The 19,723-nt window shown below is 39.0% G+C and overlaps 1 protein-coding gene across 1 annotated transcript in view; it reads right to left on the bottom strand.

Moving 5' to 3' along the window:
* LOC124798148 overlaps positions 1–19,723 on the bottom strand; it is a 292,835-nt gene that overhangs the window by 68,738 nt on the left and 204,374 nt on the right. The window contains exon 11 of the mRNA XM_047261428.1: positions 9,786–9,895. Coding sequence (XP_047117384.1) covers positions 9,786–9,895 — 110 coding nt within the window. The remainder of the gene's footprint in view (positions 1–9,785; positions 9,896–19,723) is intronic.

The raw sequence follows: 19,723 nt of genomic DNA on the forward strand, positions 1-19,723 counted from the left end.
CAGTTGCAGAAAACGATATTTGTCGACAACAAAACATCTCTGCTGAAGGTGGCTAATATATAAATAATAATATGTAAAACCTACAGGAAGATGTGTCATTTGTGTGGGTATAAGTGGCCATACACAGCAATTAGAATTCATCATCTTACAAGAGTGTAGTCATGATGTGTTTCTCGGATGGGACTTTTTGAAAGCTTCTCAAGTAGTTATAGATTGTGATCACTCGAAGATTATGCTAGATGAGATGAGATACTGTGGACAGGAAGATGCACATCCAAGTGTGTTGAGACTATCTGTGCTGGATGAAGTGATCATTCCTGCAGTCAGTGCTAGAAACGTAGCTATCATGTGTCATGCCATGCATCAACCCATGGCTCTTGTAGTGGGATGTAAGAGAAGCATACCACTGAAGAATAACATGGTCATCCCAGCCTCTGTCATCTCATTTCAGAACGGATTCAGTGAATTGTGGATAGTTAACTGTCGCCGAGAATAATTCGCGATGAGGTAGAGAAAATGATGAAGAATGACAGCATTCAGCCTATGCAGAGCCCATGGTTGTCACCAGTGGTACTCGTCAAGAAGAAGGATGGCAGTTGGTGCTTTTGTGTTTATTACAGGAATGTTAATAAGATAACTAAACCTATTCCCCAAATTGATGTTACACTAGATTGTGTGAAGGGGGCTAAGTTTTTCTCAACCATGGACATGTACTCAGGATACTGGAAAATCGAAGTAGGTGAGGCTGATCATGAGAAAACTACATTCATCACCCCTGAGGGCCTGCATGAGTTAAGGTAATGTCGTTTGGTTTGTGTAATGCACCAGAAACTTCTGAACGAATGATGGCTAATCTTCTAAGGCACCTGAAGTGGACAATATGTCTATGTTATTTAGATGACATTATTGTGTTCTCAGAGACATTTGATGAACACATAAAAAGACTGAGGACAGTTCGTAAGTGTCTCCAGCAAACCAGACTGAAACTTAATCCAATAAAGTGTCTCTTTTGAGCAAAAGAAATCAAAATACTTGAGCACCTTGTGTCAAATGAAGGTGTGCAGCCAGACCCAGAAAATATGAGATCTATAATAGAATTTCCTATTCCTAAAAGTATTAGAGATGTGGGAAGCTTCCTCGGATTGTGTTCTTATTACTGTCATTTTATCAAAGACTCCAAGAGTTGTTAAAAGCCAAAGCTAAATTTATCTGGGGTGGGGCTCAACAAGATTCTTTTGATGTGCTGTGAAAAGCTCTGACGACTGACCCTGTACTTGGTCTATATGATGAGAGAGAACTTACAGAACTACACACAGATGCCAGTGGGTATAGGATTGGTACTGTTCTGCTGTAGATTTCAGATGGAAAAGGGAAGGTTATAGCCTATGCTTCTAGGACACTTGCAAAAGCTGAGAGAAACTAGTCAACTACAGAAAGAGGATGTCTTGCTGTGATCTGGACCATGTGCAAATTTCGACAGTATCTCTATGGAAAGCCATTCACAGTTGTTACAGACCATCATTCACTTTGTTGGTTAACAGGTCTTAAGGATCCAACAGGATGACTCGCCAGGTGGGCACTACATCTTCAAGAGTATGACATTACCATAGTGTACAAAAGTGGAAGAAAACACCAAGATGCTGACAGTCTCTCAAGAAACCCTGTGCAAGACCATCAAGACTTTGATGAAGACAGTGACTGTCTCACTGCACTCCAGGATGTCTCTGCTGAGCAGAAGAAGAACACCAATATATCTTAAAGTATGCTTGCCTTAAATCAGTCAGAGGATGTGAAATGACAAATTAAGGTAGTTAATTGGTTATTTTGCAAGAAAAACTTTGATCCATTTGGAAAGAGTGATTCCTAAATACATGTGCTTAGATGTCCTACAGAAATTCCATGACACACCAGAGTCTGGACATTTAGGATTTATTAAGATATACGATAGGATCTGCAAGAGATTTTTCTGGCCAGGTTTATTTAGGAGTGTTTGTCACTATGTGTCACATTGGACTCGCATTTGGGAGGATGACGGTTCGATCCCACATCCAGGCATCCTGATTTAGGTTTTCCGTGATTTCCTTAAATCGCTCCAGGCAACTGCTGGGATGCTTCCTTTGAAAGGGCATGGCCAACTTCCTTCTCTAATCCGATGAGACCAATGACCTCGCTGTTTGGTCTCTTCCCCCAAACAACCCAACCCCAACCACTATGTGTCACATTATCGAGAGTGCCTGAGGAGAAAGGCAGTTCCTCAGAAACCACCTGGCTGACTCATACCAATTCCACCAGCCGAAACGCCTTTCCAGTATGTTGGGATTGACCTCCTTGGACGATTTCCACCATCTGCTAGTGGCAATAGATGGATTATTGTTTGCACTGATAATCTGATGTGCTATGCCATTACAAAAGCTGTGAAAACAGCCGAAGCATCTGAGGTAGCCAAATTCATCATAGAAGACATTATATTAAAACACAGTGGCCCAAGGTTGTTAATTACGGATTGAGGGAAAGTTTTTCAATTGAATCTCGTGACAGAGGTAAACTGTCGGTGCAACATTACTCATCACATGACGACTGCCTACCATGCGCAAACTGATGGGCTTACAGAATGCCTTCTATATTCGGTTTGAGTACATTCTAGAAGTATCCACAAATGGCAAGAATCATTATACTGGAATGTTCTGTAGCTGTATATATACCGTATTTGTTCTAGCCAGAGGCAGTTTGCTCCACGCTCTTGTGCAAGTGCTGAATAAACCTTCATTAAGTGAAGTTAGTGTTCGTCATTCATCTACTTACACCTAATTCTTTCCAAGACACTGACAGCTTTAATGAGTAAAGAAAGTAATTTTTTTCTTCTAGTATTGTGGATATGGACATCACTAATCTCGTTAAGCTGTGATGAATTATTTATTACACACACACACACACACACACACATGATGAATCACCTAAAATGTACACCACAGATATTGAGGAAATGGGAAGTGCCATTCAACAGAATAGATTGGTAGTCAGAGGCTCATACTGTTAACCAATAAACAGATTGTAATAATATTTAGGAAGTGTATTTTTTGTGCAAACGTAGATTTATTTAAATGGAACAATGCGTATTGACATTAATAAACTAAAATTAAGGTAATGTAGAAAGCCAGTGGAGTTTGTTGTAGTGTTCTAATGCAAGCCATTTATGGGATATCGTGTTTTGAAAAGTTCCCACACTGACACTTGCACAATACCTGTGTTAACACACACTAAAGAAAGACACAAGCACATACACTTTTTGAATGGATTATGACCACTAATGAGAAAATTGACCATCACAGATTGTGTTCAAAATGGTTACTGGCAGCAGCAATACACACTTCCAGTTTGGTATGAAATGATTTCTGCACATGTGCTAGCATTTCAGTGGATATTTCATTGCATATCATTCATCAGGTGTAGTTAGTATGTCACTGTAGACAGTGTCTTTCAGCTTTCCTCACAGGAAAAAGTCTACAGATATTAAATGCAGGCAATGATCCAACAAAGATATAGGTCCTCTGCATCCAGTCCAATGATTTGGAAATGAATCGTGAAGATATGTTGTAGTAATTTGTGCACTATGGATTAGACAGCCATCATGTTGGTACCACAGCTTCCTCCTAGTCTGCAGAGGAATATCTTCTAGTACCCAGGGAAGATGCTCTGTTAGGATGCTGCTATACTTGTGCATGTTCAGTGTTCCATCTATGAAATATAGGCTTATGAGTGGATGGTTCACTATCCCAACAGACCAGTAGTGCATGTTTTGGTGTTTATCTGGTCATGATTGGTATATGTGGCTTCATCACTAAATAAAATGCATGTTACATCTGGAGTATCCTGTCTCAATGCCCATGTACAGAAGTTACCACAATCCTCATAATCATTTTCATGCAGCTCTTAATGGAGAGAGATGTGATTGCGGTGGATCCTATGTCAATGGAAAATGTGTAGGACATTTGGCTGACTCATCCTAGTTCCTCATGTGATTGCACTTTAGCTAATGTCCAGATCAATTGCAACTGTGGCAAGAACATTAACTCCCCCCTCTTCTCTTGTCACTTGTTTCCTTTTATTACATTATCTGGGTGTTACATTACCACCTTCACATAACTGGTTGAAGAGATTTATAATAATTGCTGAGATAGTTGATGTCTGTTGGGCCTTGTGCCTCATACATCATACATGAATGAACTGCATTCTTCCTACACTCTATATACAGCATGAACATGTCAGCTTTTTCTGCATTGGTAAATCCCATCATCCACTCACCACCTTCTGCTTGGATTGTCACACACTAAATGACTAGCAAATCGCAGTGCACTCAAGAAACACATAAACACAATGTAAGCAAACATAATAACATCATACCTAACAACTACACAGGTTGACTGGCACAAACAAATGTCAGTGTGGGAACTTTTCAAAGCATGTTATCTCATGAACAACTTACATTAGAATCCTGCAGCAAACACCACTGACATTCTAATTTACCCAACTTTTAGTTTTTTATGTCAATAAGCACTGTTGCATTTAAAAAAGTGCATTTTTGCACAAAAATACAGTTTCTTTGTACTATCACAAACTTTTTATTGGCTAACAATACAAGCCACTGGATACCAATCCATTCTGTGAACACTGCACATCAATAGCATTTTCCATTTCCACTTCATTTCCAGTGTATGTTTCAGATGATTCACCATATGTGTGCATGTGTGTGTGTTAGAGAGAGAGAGAGAGAGAGAGACTGGAAAAAATATTGAAGCACCAAGAAGGAATTGTGAGACGTTAACAAAAGTTGGTAGGCATATTTGTACATCTGAAAGATGATGTCTGTTCAAATCTCATGGCAGTCACATATGAGTTGTGCTAGTAGCTCCACTATGAGGGTGCAGCTCAGCTTTGCTATAAATACACACTGTAATGGTCTGAGTGTTAGTTACCTTTGAGATTGACTGTGATGAGTTGATGTTAGTCAAGAATGCCTCTGAGTGACAAAGACACCATTGTCAACATCTCACTGAGTAGGAATGGGATCATGTAATAAGGTTACAGATGGCCACATGGTTCTATCAAGAGGGAAGACGACGGTGTTCAGCAGCAGTTGGCACCACAGTGACAAAAAGTTCTGTTACTAATTGGTTACTTCACGGGTAGCTTGGAGCCAGAAGCCCTGTAGTGTACATTTCACTGACCTCAAATCACCACCATCTCTGACTTCAGTGGTGTCAAGTAGGAGCTCATTGGAGGGCAGGGTGGATATCTGTTGTTTTTTCTGATGTAAGTTGGTTTTGCGTTGATGCGAGTCAAGGCCACATGTTGGTAAGGAGGAGGCCAGTTTAGGGCCTGCAACCAACCTGTCTGTGTGCTGGTCATGCTGGACCTATACCTGAAATTATTGTCTGGGATGTGATTTCCTATGACAGTAGTAGCACTCTCACGGTTATCACATGCACCCTGACCAAATTTGTATGTCAGAGTGGTGATTCAACTTGTTGTGCTGTTTTTCATGAACTGTATTCCACATGATGTTTTCTGCCATTTTGACGCCCAAATGCCTTTCATTTAGCATTTCTGTATCTCCACACCTACAAGGTCTATTCAAAAAATTCTGAAACATTCTTAATTTTGCACCAATGGTGCATCAGAGTGAAGTGCGGTTAGCATCCCTGCATGTGCCTGTGTTTAATGTGTAACTTCTGGAAGTTTCACTGCTGTATGTCTGTTATTTATTGTTCAGTGTTGTACTGAGTAGAATGTTGTGTCACACAGTTTATGTATTTCAAGATGGCAGAGTTGTAGAAGCAAGGCATTTTGCATTGAATTGCGCATGAAACTCAAGAAAACTTGTAGAGACACACCAAAGATGCAGGAAACCTATGGTGATAAGTGCACAATCCATACTCAATGTTACAAATGGTTCACATGGTTTAAAAATGGCCAGATGGAAGTTAAAGATGACCCTCATTGGGGATGCCCTTCAACATCTACCGACTATGCTCATGTCAGGAATGCCAATGAAAATGTGCAAGCCATGGAAGACTAATTATCAAAAAGATTGCAGAAGAATGTAACATTTCATTTGGAACATGTCATGAAGTCCTGGCACAGCATCTCAGAATGCATCATGTTGGCACCAAGTTCATACCACAGCTCATGAGTCAAAACCAGAAAGACTTTCGACTTGCAATCTGTGAAGATCTTTCGGATCGCACAAATGAGAATGAGTTGTTCCTTAAGAGAATCATAATTGGTGTTGAGACATGGGTCTACAGTTATGATGTTGAGACCAAGGTTAAATCTTCATAGAGTGTTGGGAAAGGTTATCCAAGACCAAAAAAAAGCTTATCAGGAGAGGTCAATTGTCAGAACCGTGCTCATAATTTTCTTTGACTTTGAAGGATAGAAACATGAATTCATGGCACAGAGACAAACTGTTAATCGGTGGTACTATCTGGACATGTTGTGACACCTGTGAGAAAATGTGAGAAGCAAATGGCATGAAATATGGTGAGACAATTCATGACTCTTGTATCATGACTATGCACCTGTGCATTCATCTTTGTTGACGCGTGACTACTGCACAAAAAACGAAGTCACTGTGGCGCCTCAGCCTATGTACTTTCCAGACCTGGCCCCTGCAAACTTTTTTATTTAGAAAGTTCAAAACCATGTTGAAAGGATGAAGATTTGCAATGGCAGATGGGATAAAAGAAAATTTGCAGATGGCGCTTTGTGTGATTGAGCAAGAGGCGCACTGAGACAGCTTCCAGAAGTGAAAACAGTGTTGGGAGCAGTGTATCAATTGTGGAGGAGAATTTTGAAGGAGACCACGCACAATAAGTAAAAAATGTAATGAAATGATTTGTGGCATTGATGGCCAAGAGGCCCCATCTGGGGAAATTTGGCCACACAGTTGCAAGTCTTGTTTCAGGTGACGCCACATTGGGTAACTTGCATGTTGGTGTTGATGAGCACAACACAACACCCAGTCTATGAGTGGAGAAAATCTCCAAGCTGGACCTGCTGCATGGTAGGCAAACACATTATCACTCAACAAACCAGGCAGGCTGCACAATAAGTAATAAAAGGTAAGTGTAGAGCCATCATGCAGAATAATTATCTGGGAACCTATTCCTATCAGAACTTTAAAACCAACAGTACCATAGTTCATTTTCCAGTAGGTCTTCCCAAAATGATTCTCATTTGCCCATGTTTCATCTAGGTAATACTCTGTTGAATTACCTCCTGCTCTTCTATCATGCATCTCTAGAAGGGATGTGGTTCACGCTGTGTCTATGTCCTTCTTTGAACTAAAAGCTCTCTTCATAACATATTTGAAACTAATGCCTTTTAAAATTCTTCACATTGATGAAGTCTGATCTTTAAAGCCATGTGTAATTGTAACAAAACTTTGTTGTGATGGGCATTCACAATTCCATGGAGCACTTTGAAACATCACTGTCAAAACCATCCATTTGTGTTACAGGTTTCTTATGATTTCGATGCTTTCCACATGACATGAAACCAAATCTTCCTAATTTTCCTACAACTCTGACATTTCCTTTTACAATTCCCTCTTGTAGTTCTCTTGCTGACACCACATGATTCTGCAGTCTGCTCTTGTGACCTCAAGTGTCAACAGAAGAAATCCTACCTAAAAATTCACATTTGAAAAAGTTATAAAAGCATTAAGCAATCCCCTCAAGTACTTGTGAAACACTTCATGTTTATTGCTGTAACTTGACACTTTTTTAATCACTCTGCAACATTTACAGATACACATTCACAGCCATATTGCTATGAGAAAAAAGAACGCCAACAGTTGAATGAATAATTTGGTTATTTTGAAGTACTGCAACAGTACAACATGCATTAGAGAGATTTTCGGCATCTAGTGGATCATGACTAGCCGCTCAGAAAGAGAGGGAATCTTATTGGCTGCCAATGGCTGATGGAGGGGTATGTGCAGAATAGCTGAAAATTTGGCCACCTTCCTATATGATGCAAACTTTAAATCAGACTACTAAACTCCTATCTCTCTATTTACAACAACCCATGCTTGTGTTTGCCTATTATCTACACTGACCTAAATTTCTTTGGTATTCATGTTCTGCCTTGCCTTAGCCACATACTTTCTGTACACTACCTGGTGTAATGCCCTTTTTATCAACATACCCAGCGAACTATACCATATGATACAGTGCATGGGACTGTGTGCCCACATAAATTACACTGGCTGCACACAACCAATGTCATCAGTTCATTCCTCAGGCTGCTCTGCATTACCATGACTGAGTTTAACTCTAAAATAATGGGAAAAGGATGGCATGAAGAGGACAAATCTGAGGATTCAAAGACCCTCCAAGTGGCATGAGACAAGCAGTGGCTCCTACTTATACTTGCTGCAGTCACATATGTTGACTCACCATTGCATTTCCCATCAGCACTCTGTCTCAATGTGTGCCATCCCACTACTGATGAATCACTGCTGTTGCTGCCCTCTGTTGGTCAACAATTTTAGTCTCCAACACATCTTCTTATGACACCAACTGTAATGGTATCAGCCCACTCTAACCCGCTTCTGACACCACATGTAATGGTGTCAGGCAGTTTGGAGTGAGCGAGTGATTCTTTGCTGGGGTTGGTGCATGGATGATTAATGCAATTGATGTTGCTAAAGATCTTTATTGTCAACCATAAACAGACAATTTGCTGTGAGCCTTCAGTAACCAGATGACAGGCAATGGGTGTCGAATCCTGGGCCCAGGTGCACCAGTGTTGATACACCTCTGTAAGCAACTCCAGAAGAGGGAGCCCAGTGGTGCGTGGCATTGGCTCTTAGCCCGCTTCAGCAGCTGGCTGTTGCTGTGTCAGGATGGCCAGAGTGAGACAGGCAACTGTTGGACCCAGAACTGAGGGCTGTGGGGCATGGCAATGGCAGTGTTGGAGCTGGGAGGACCTCAGACCCGCCCCCCCTCCCCCCCAGCAGGCAGTCTTGTGGAGACTTCGACAGAGGAAACCAACATGATGGCTGGGCTATCGGGCAGCAGTCATTGGTTCTCAACGTGGCTGAGTCAGTGATAGCTGTGACAGAGGAGTGTCAACAACCACACATACTGGTGCACTGTGGGTGCCAATACAAAGCCCTGCAATGCTGATGATCTACTCATTTGACTCGGAAGTACACACACAATCAAAGGGGCTTGTTAGTGTGGAAGACAAGTACTACTGCATGCTTCAGTGCCAACAAAACTTCCTGAGAGCTGGTTATTGGCTGGAGAACTGGGTCACTATTGAAGACACTACCAGTACGGCAAAATGCTGCATCAGTTGGCTGTGGCTCATGCCCTTAATATGGTACCGATCTCTTTATCTGCCCCCATTCCACTACAGTTGCATTCAAATTCCAACTCTTCCACTAATATTTTAGCTGCTCACCTTCTGGCCATCCTCATAGAGGCATAGAAGACAATCACTAGGCTCACTTTGAATAGGGATGGAAGATATTCAGATAAAATATCAGTGGGAGAGTTGTAATTTGCACAGGTGCTTTTCCTAGACTTACCTGATGATAGTATCTGTATTTGGTAAAAACTAGATACAGGCAACTAATATGTTTCATTCACAGCTACTTTTAAATAAGATATCAATAAAACTTGCTTTTGTAAACATATAAAAGCACCAGAAAAACCAGACTAATTATTATGCAATTACCACAGGTTATATGAGAATATTAATGCATGTATACTTACACATATTGAGGTAAGAGAGGATTTTTCAGATACATAGAGTATGAATGCTTCTTGTTCAACAGAACCAAATTGATAGCATTTTCAAAATAATTTGTAGGGTTGATGTTAATCTGAAACAGACAGATAAAACAAATGTAGCCCAAGCATCCTCTAAGACACATACAAAATCTTACAATATTCTAATAAAAGAATATTCATTCTGCATTGTAGAATGTACTTATAAGGTGTACTGAAGTGAAAACTATTGTATACAAGTACACCCATACAATAGTTTGTAGAGTGAAGGGTAGGGCTGGGGGATGGAGATATAGCCATGGTGGTATGGTGTATTTTTGATGTTTTAGAAGATGAATAGCGGCTTGTAAGTAGCCACAAAAGTGTTCCATTTCTGAAAAAAAGCTTTTTAAAAAACTACATGATACTGACATTTAAACCATTTTCTTGAAAGAAAAATACCTGTCTACACTATATTTTTTCTATTCACTGAGAGCGAGGCAAGGGTGAGTTAACACGATCCCCCTCACTCTAGGGCAAGCTGAAGATATAGTGAGTCACATAGCCAAAATCAAATGCTTACTTTTGTGCTTGCAACAGTTGAACATTAAACCAGCTGATTCATCTTTTATGGTTAAATTCCTGGAAACATTACTGATATTTGCTGGTGAATGTGGCCAGATGATCAATAAACCTAATGCTGTTGTAACTTCTTAGAAAAAGCAACAAAAACAGAGAAGCTTATATCAGAATTCATTGTGTACACTGGTGGCAACAAAAGCTAAATGTTGATTTCCCATGTTGAATGAGATGCTACTGGGAAAATTTATCAACATAAAGTCTGTCTACTAGTTTGGCATAACAGTCAATGTCAAGGTACTGGCTAATATGAAACAATCAGTCCAGTGCTCATTATGACACAGTTGCAGTAGTGTTAAGTATTACTGCTAATGAAGGTTTGGAGCTAGCACAATTTAATGTGAAGTCAGCATTTCTAAACTGCCCAATGAAGGAAGAAATATGCCTGTACATAAAACAGCCATAGGGACTTTGTCATGGCACCAACAGGCCATGCAAACTCTTTAAAAGTCTTTATGGTTCAAAATAATCTTCCAAGATGCTGATAAGCTTTAGTTGTTTAATATGTTTACGATGGACTTGTTGCTGGATACAAGCAAAGTATCATCAATGGCTTTCTGAGAATATGTAGAATGCATTCAGGATTATAGTGGAAGCTGTTGGATGTGTTGTGAGTTGTTGTTGTTGTTGTTGTGGTCTTCAGTCCTGAGACTGGTTTGATGCAGCTCTCCATGCTACTCTATCCTGTGCAAGCTTTTTCATCTCCCAGTACCTACTGCAACCTACATCCTTCTGAATCTGCTTAGTGTATTCATCTCTTGGTCTCCCTCTACGATTTTTACCCTCCACGCTGCCCTCCAATACTAAATTGGTGATCCCTTGATGCCTCAGAACATGTCCTACCAACCGATCCCTTGTTGTGAGTATATTGACCAAAGATCACAACAATAGTTCAGTTTTTATCAGTCAAGCAGCTTATGCTGATTTAATAATGCAGAAGCAAACGCTGTGGGAACTCCAACTAAGATATATCTGTATGTCAAAGTGTTCATATGTATGAACAGTCAAAATCCTTATGGAGAAGCAGTGGGATGCTTGATGTATTTGACAGTGTCAAGACATCCAAACAGTTTCGTTTTGTATGCTATGTGACAGTTTCTGGAGAAGTCAGAAAATTGTCACTGGTCAATGGTTAAACTTATTTAAAAAATGTCAAAGGGAAATTTTCTATGGGACTTAGCTACAGAACTGATGAACTGTCATGAGCACTTGAAGCATTTTCTCCAAGTGGACTTCTCTTCAAGTATAACAGTGGGGTAGTATGCTAGGCCAGTAAGTGACCAGGCTGTGTGTCCCTTTCAACAGCTGAAGCTGAGTTTGTAGCTGTCAGTGAAGCTGCAGAATAAGTCATATTGTTGGCTTATCTCTCTTCTGAAATTACACTACCAAAAGCCCCCTGGATTATCAGTGGACAATCCAAATGAAATCTAGTTGGTGAGGCATTGTGAATTTCATACATGCCCAAGGTATATTGGTGTGCATTTCCACTTAGTACAAGGTCTTTCAATCACTCATCATGTTTGCAGATCTCACCCTGGAAGATAAACCTTCAGGGATGTGGAATGAGTCAAGGTATACATAAATGTAAGGGAGACATCATAGAAATTACATCTGTATACTGTATTAGAAATACACTAATTCAAGAAGATAGACTGTACATTGCACATGTACCACAGGGCAGGCACTTTCACAAAACCACTTAAGGTGCAACTTGAGAACATTTGCATTATTTGTATTAGAGTCGACATAGTTGAATAAGTAATTGTGAGTGAAAGACATTTAGTGCCAGTATCTATATTTGCACTTCCAGGTAAAATACATCAAACACAACAACCGAGGAACATTATATTACACACATAAAACTCAGAGTGTACAATAGTACCAGACAGGTCTATTATATTTCACATGATGCACTTTGCCACCATCTCACATGAAATACATTGTTTACATAATTCCAACAACCCCCTTTGAACATATATTTTGTGGTTTGCCTTCACAAGATAAACCAAATAGCCCCACAATCTTTTCAAATTTCTCTTTGTCCAAGGGTTTTGTCAGAGGGTCAGCCAACATGTCTCCTGTGAGCAGGTAGTCCACAGTGATGTTCTGTTGCTCAATGTTGTCCTGAACAAAATGGTACCTTATATCAATATGTTTTGTCCTAGCACTAGTTACATCATTTTTAGCTAGGTTAATGGCTCCTTTATTGTCACAGAAGATTGTTATAGGTTCCATGATTGAATTGGTTTCTATTTCACATATTAATGTGCCACAATGTTTCCTGTGTGGTGTAAGATAGCAACATATACTTGGGCCTCTATGGTGTGCAATACAACAGTTTTTTTCTTTTGACAGGACCAGGAATGAGGCCCCCTGTTAATTTAAAGCAGCAGTGAGTAGGGGAGTGTCTATCTCCTAATTCGCTCCCCTAGTCCGCATCACTGTAGCCTTCTAGTTTTGCACTACCTTATCTGTGGTATCTTAATTTGAGGTTAGAAGTTGCTCTTAGATATCGGAATATTCTTTTTACACCTTTCCAGTGCTTTTACATTTGGGTCTCTGCAATATGCTCACTGCATTGGTTCCAAAAGCAATGTCAGGTCGTGACGTTTGAAACAAATATAACAGATTCCCTACTGCTTCTAAATATAGAACATTCTTATCACATTCCACATCTGTATCCTTCATATGTAACTTCACTGCTACTTCCAATGGAGTAGTTATGGGTTTACAATCACTCATGCCAAATTTGTTTAAAAAAAATTTCTGTTTATGATGATTGATTTATGCTCAGTTCTTGTCTCTCTTCATCCTTAGTGATATGCATACCTAAATAATGTTTAACTTCTCCCAGATCATGCACCTTAAACTTGGTTTGCAGCTGTTTCTTAAAAATTCTCATTTGGCTTTCATTTTCAGTCAGGATAAATAAGTCATTCACCCATATTGCCATTCTCTTCCCCTTGTATAGTATATACTGGGATCTGCCTTAGATTACTTCATATTCATATTTATTAGAGTTTTATGTAGACATCAATTCTAGCAATGTCCACTCTGTTTAAGTCCATAAATACTTTTTTTTGCAAATGCCAAATCTTTTCCCTTTCCAATCTGGTTTTCACGACTTCTCTTGTTGGAATGACATATATCTCCTCCTCCAACTTCCCATTTAAATATGCTGTTCTTACATCCATATGATGAATGGTTAAATTTCATTTTGGTGCCAAGGCTAAAAGATATCTCAATGACGCATACTTGACCACAGGTGAAAAAATTTCTTTGTAATCTACCCCTTGTTTTTGCAAATATCCTTTTATTACATGTCGTGCTTTATATCTTGGTGATGAATTTTCGAGGCTCTTCAAAGTGAATACCCATCTTGTCTGTAATGGTTTCTTATCTGCTGGCGTATTTACCCATTCAAAGGTTTCATTCTGAGATAAAGATTCCAATTCCCTCTCCATTGCTTCTTTCCATTCTTGAGAGTTCAGGCCACTCATTGCTTCTTCTGCCATTGCTGGCTCACCATTAAAAGACTGGGTTGCGTAATCTCAAAATCCGGATTTTTTTTTGTTTTGGTGTGTGAGAAGAACACCTTACATTGTTTTCTTCATTTGGTTTGTCCTCAAACTCATTGTCATCATAAATAGTCTCCATTTGCCTTTGACTGTCCTCTTCCTGTTCTTTACTTTCCCTTTCTTCACATAATGTTTCACTCTTGAAGCTAGGTGCAGTTAACTTAGTAGCCTTGCCCTCTTCAGAGTCCTTTCCATTTTCAAAGAATACTGCATCTCTGCTTGTAACATCTCTGCCATTAAATGGTAGCCCTTTAAATTCTCACAATAGCCTAGAAAAATATACTTTTTAGCTTTTGGCTCCCATTTTCCTCTCAGCTGTTTTGGAATGTGCATCATTGCATCACACCCAAAAACCCTTATATTGCTTAGGACAGATTTCCTTTCTACCCATATCGCATGGGGGTTCTATATCTTAATGCTTTTGTAGGTGAGATATTGTTCAAATATAAGGCCATTGATACCACATCTGCCCAAAAATCTTTTGATAATCCGGCATCAGTTATCATGCTCCTTGCTTTTTCGACAATGGTCCTATTAGCCCTCTCAGCAACCCCATTTTGAGATGGGCTGAACCTTATGGTAGTTTGATGCCTGGTTCCCATATTTGCCAGAAGTGTCTTCAATTTATGGTCAATATATTCTCTTCTGTTATCAGACCTAATGATCTTAATCTTCTTTCCCATCCACCTTTTGACCATCTTACAATTTTCCTCAAAAGTGTCACTCGCTTGGTATTTGGAACTAAGAAAATAAACATGAGTATATTGTGAATAATCATCAATAAGTGTAAGAAAATAATAACTCCCATCTATGGATTCACACTCCATCAGATCCCACACATCTGTAAGACCTCTGCAGATTTACTTTTACTAGTCTTAAAAGGTAGCCTCACTTGTTTACCTTTCATGCATATCTCACAAGGGTCCTTGGATAATTCTGTATTCCCTTTACCATATCCCTTATTAAAGACATACTCTTTCTATTTAGGTGTCCAAGTCTGCAGTGCCATAAAAAACCTTCCGCTGAGTATGCTGAATAACTAACATTCCTATGTTTACTGTCAATGGTACTCAACTTAAAAATACCACTTTCATTACTTGCTGTAGTTATAACTTCACAATTTTCATTGTTTACTCTTGCTCCATGAATGTCAAAAGTAACTGTATTTCCCTTATTGACAATTTCCCCTACAGACAGTAGGTTAGTGGCAACATTTTTACATAACGAACGTCATGTGCCATAACCATATTGAGTTCACCATTTACATTTACATGTAGGTTTAGTTTCCCAGCCACATGACATTGGAGCTTGCTGCCATCAACAGTAGATATTCCCACATGATTCTCATCTTTAACAACATAAGGAAGAGATTTGTCTTTAACAATATGCACAGATGCACCTGAGTCTAAAATCCATTCCAGATGACAACTAACCACATTTCCAAAAGAATTAAAACATAAGAGTGCCTTATCTTTATTATTGGTCCCTCTCTCTGGGCTATCAGAAACATACCTCTTTTGCTGTATGTCTGACTTTGAGTTTACTTTTTCTGTACACTGAGATGCAATATGCCCCTTCTTCTGACATCTATAGCACCTCACTGATCTCTTCCTTTTGTTTTTTGAACAAAGAGCAGATGCAGTTTCCTTCTCCAATACATGACAGCTTGAAGTACTCTTTACAACTTGTAGGATTTTCACTTTAACACTGTTTCCCATCATCGGTATATCTGAGCTTTCCAGCCCCATAATCAGAAGCACATGCCTTTCAGGCAGTCCTGTCAACAGTAGTATCCCTACCCATTCGTTAGCGATCTCAAACCCAATGTTTCTCAGTCAGTTTGACATGGCTATTCTTTTGACGATATATTTATCTACACCCTTGCATTTGTCCAGCTGAGTGGTAATTAACGTACATAACAATCCTACTTTCCTAGTAAGACCTCCATCCTCAGATGCACTTTTGTAATTTGTCTCAGACTTCTTTTGCTGTCACAGCTTTTTCAACGTGAAGATAATTCACTGAGTCTACCAGTAACATCAACTTTGATTTTGCTTTTCTATCCTTACTTGAATAATACTGATCTGTGGACTTCATTGTCCCACAGGTCATCCAAACATAAATACACTTCTACTGCAAATTTCCATGTTGCATACTTTTTGCAACCCATAAGTCTTTCAATCTGCAGAATTTGTGCCATGCTCATTTTAATGATAACTTTGATCTTTCTTAACATAAAGAATAACACCAAAGAATAATACAAAATAGTTTCATACATATTGTAAGGATAACTTGTACTTCACACAAGTGCACTACTTGCAACTTTTCCAATACTTTCTCGCTACTATAGTATGGATATACTTATTCCAAATGCATCACTGGGCCCATAACCTATTAGAGTCGACATAGTTGAATAAGTAATAGTGAGTAAAAGACTTTTAGTGCCAGTATCTATATTTGTACTTCCAGTTAGAATACATCGAACACAACAACCGAGGAACATTATATTACACACATGAAACTCAGAATGTACAATAGCACTAGAGAGGTCTATTATATTTTACATTATGCACTTTGCTGCAACCTCACACAAAATTTATTGTTCACACAATTCCAACAATTTTCTAGTTATGATGAGATAAACATTTGTGGTGTTAAAACCAAACTTTTAGGGGAAGTGTTGGAGCAAACCTTTTATTATTGTTTCTTGGTAGCTGCCTTGTCACAGATGCTATCCTGAAGGACATTTTCATTCTACCTATTTATGTAAATCAGTTTTGTATGCAAAGACAAGAGAGGTTTATCCCATTATCATTGTTCTGTGTGTTTGTGTGAGTTCTTTGCTTTCATCATTGTTTACTAGTTAACTTTAACGGCCATTGCTTCCACATCTTCTTTTGTGTATCTTGTAAACTTGTCTAATGCTATGCCCAAGTATGTAAAATTAAGTGTCATGAACACAAAATGAAAATATGGTATTACAGGTAGTAAATAAAGAAAAAAAATAATAAATTTTTTGGGAGAACTGCTATTATAAAGAAGAGGGAGCAACTGCTCATTAAAGGTGGTAAATAACTGTTGTTTGTCTACTGTTGTACACTTAATATCTAGATGAGTATGATCATGAAAAGTGACTCTACTGAAAATTGAGGAGGGAGGAGGAGAATATTATTGTTGTCTTGTGGCTTTATGATGCTCAGCATCATTGTTACTAATGGATGTAAAAACTTATCAAGGATGACTGAACTTCAAAACTAATAAAATCTTTAATTTCAGTGTATCAGAAAAAATAATTCTCATAACATAAATAATTCCCCACACTAAAATACAGTAAGAAGAAAAAAATTAAATTCAACCAAAAACTGACCAGTAATACAAAATGTTTGAAATAATAGTCATTAAAATGTTTAAATCTTTGGATGTGTGTCTGTTCTCTGTCTGATGCCACAATCTCTCTCTCTCTCTCTCTCTCTCTCTCTCTCTCTCTCTCTCTCTCTCACTCTCTCACACACACACACACACACACACACACACACACACACACACACACACACAGAGAGAGAGAGAGAGAGAGAGAGAGAGAGAGAGAGAGAGAGAGAGAGAGAGAGAGAGAGAAATCTTCTTTGCATCAGAAATCCATAAAAATATGAGTGCCCTCTGGTGAGCAAATGGAAGCCAGTCAACTAAAATGTGGCATACTGTCATACTGACAATGGTACATTACAATGGAACCTCTTGGTGGAGGGAAAGATCCCTTATGTCATGGTAGCATCAGAATTAGAGTTATGCTATGAAGATTTCATCTCACCTCAGTGATTCTAAAGGGTTATGATACATCTACATAGTCGGTTACACAGACTGTTATTATCTTATACCTTCAGTCGCTCTTTCTCCCAATGATATATGATTCTGTGCCTCGGTTTGAGTTCATAGCATGCATCATGAAGCATGACACACTGCATTATGGACAATATCATCTCATTTTCTTCAGTGCATTTAAAATCAGACGTAGCTTATCATTATCAACTGCAAATTCCTACAGTAAGCGAATCTTAAACATATATTTATACCTGATTTTTCCCTCTCTGATGCATACTTTTAACTTCATTTCTAATGTTTTCAGTTATCTAAGATCTTTATTTTTATTTGGTGTGAACATTAATAAAACAGTCAAATTGCAGGGACAGATTCCTGACTGGAAATGGAGGCAAAAAGGTCCTATGAACATGTGTCTGAAAGTGTATTGTTGCCACAGTAGATGGTACTGACGAATTAAAGTTCCTCTGACCATGTGCCATGTGTTCCTTGTGTGTTGCAGGCTGTGTGATTGATGCAGCATACTGTGAGCAGCAAAATGGTCCAGTATTCTTGTTGTGAACAAGCCAAGATAGTGCTTGTGTATGGCCAAGCAGATGGAAATGGTCAAAAGGGTGCACGGCTATACCAAAACAATTACCCTCACAGACACGAACCACAGTACACAACATTTCAAGCCCTTTTTTGGGGTTTATGTGATTACGGATCCTTTCAGGCAGACAAACATGCAGGGAGCCAGCAGACTATGTGTACACCACATTAGGACGACCATTTTCATCTACTTGGGCATACGCAAACACCATCAGCTTGTTCCCGACATGATAATTGGTCCTTTCAGACAGACAAACATGTGAGGAGACAGCAGACATTGTGTACACAACATTTGGAGGACTGGGCTCTGACTCTCTACCATTTTCATCTGCTAGGCCGTACGCAAACACCATCGGCTTGTCACCAACAAGAATAATGGACCATTCTGCAGCTTACAGTATGCTGCATCAGTCACACAGCCTGCAAAACATAAGAAACACATGGCATATGGTCAAAGGAGCTGTTATTCATCAGCACCATCTACCATGACAATGATGCATTTCCAGACACAAGTTCATAGGACCTTTTTTCCTCCATTTCCAGTCAGGAATCAGTCTCTGCAATCTGTCACTTATATTAATGTTCACATCATATAAAAATAAAGATCTTAGATAACTGAAAATATTATAAATGAAGTTAAAAGTTTGCATTAGAGAGATAAAACTTAAGGAAACCCACAAAAGGCAGAATGTGGTATGCTGCATAGAGCAATAACGAATGATAGGAACATATTCAGTGCATGTTGAAGGTCATTCTAAGTCTCAGATGTAAGATCAGTGGTCAGAATGAGGAGGCTTATCTTGACTCAGATGTGGAAGGCTAGATGAAGAAGAGAAATATGTTGATAAGGAATGATGATAAAGAAGAAACTCATTGTTAACAGTTGCTTTTAATTGTTGAGCAATAAACTGATCCACTTATGAGAGAGGCCTCATATACCACACTGTGTAGAGGAAACCATTATCCCTCAGTGGGTACTCTTTTAACTATAAGCTTCCATATATCACTGAAACAAAAAGCCATGGTCAGCTGTGGGAAGAGAGTGCAGATCACACCTGTCTATGAGAAAGGCAGCAGAAATGATCCACAAAACTTCAGTCCAATATTCCTGACATCCATTTGCTGTAGCATCCCAGAACATATCTGTGCTGAAATGTAATAAGGTGTCTCCAGCAGAATGACCTCCATGCTAAACAGCATGGCTTCTGTCTAATGATGATAATGATAATGTTGATGATAGTTTTGTCCACAGCTGACATTTATGTGTTGTTGCATTGAGAATATCTACTTGGTTAGGTAAATTATTTGTTTATATGAAAT

This window comes from Schistocerca piceifrons, chromosome 5 (genome assembly GCF_021461385.2).
Source record: "Schistocerca piceifrons isolate TAMUIC-IGC-003096 chromosome 5, iqSchPice1.1, whole genome shotgun sequence".
Taxonomy (NCBI): Eukaryota; Metazoa; Arthropoda; class Insecta; order Orthoptera; family Acrididae; genus Schistocerca; species Schistocerca piceifrons.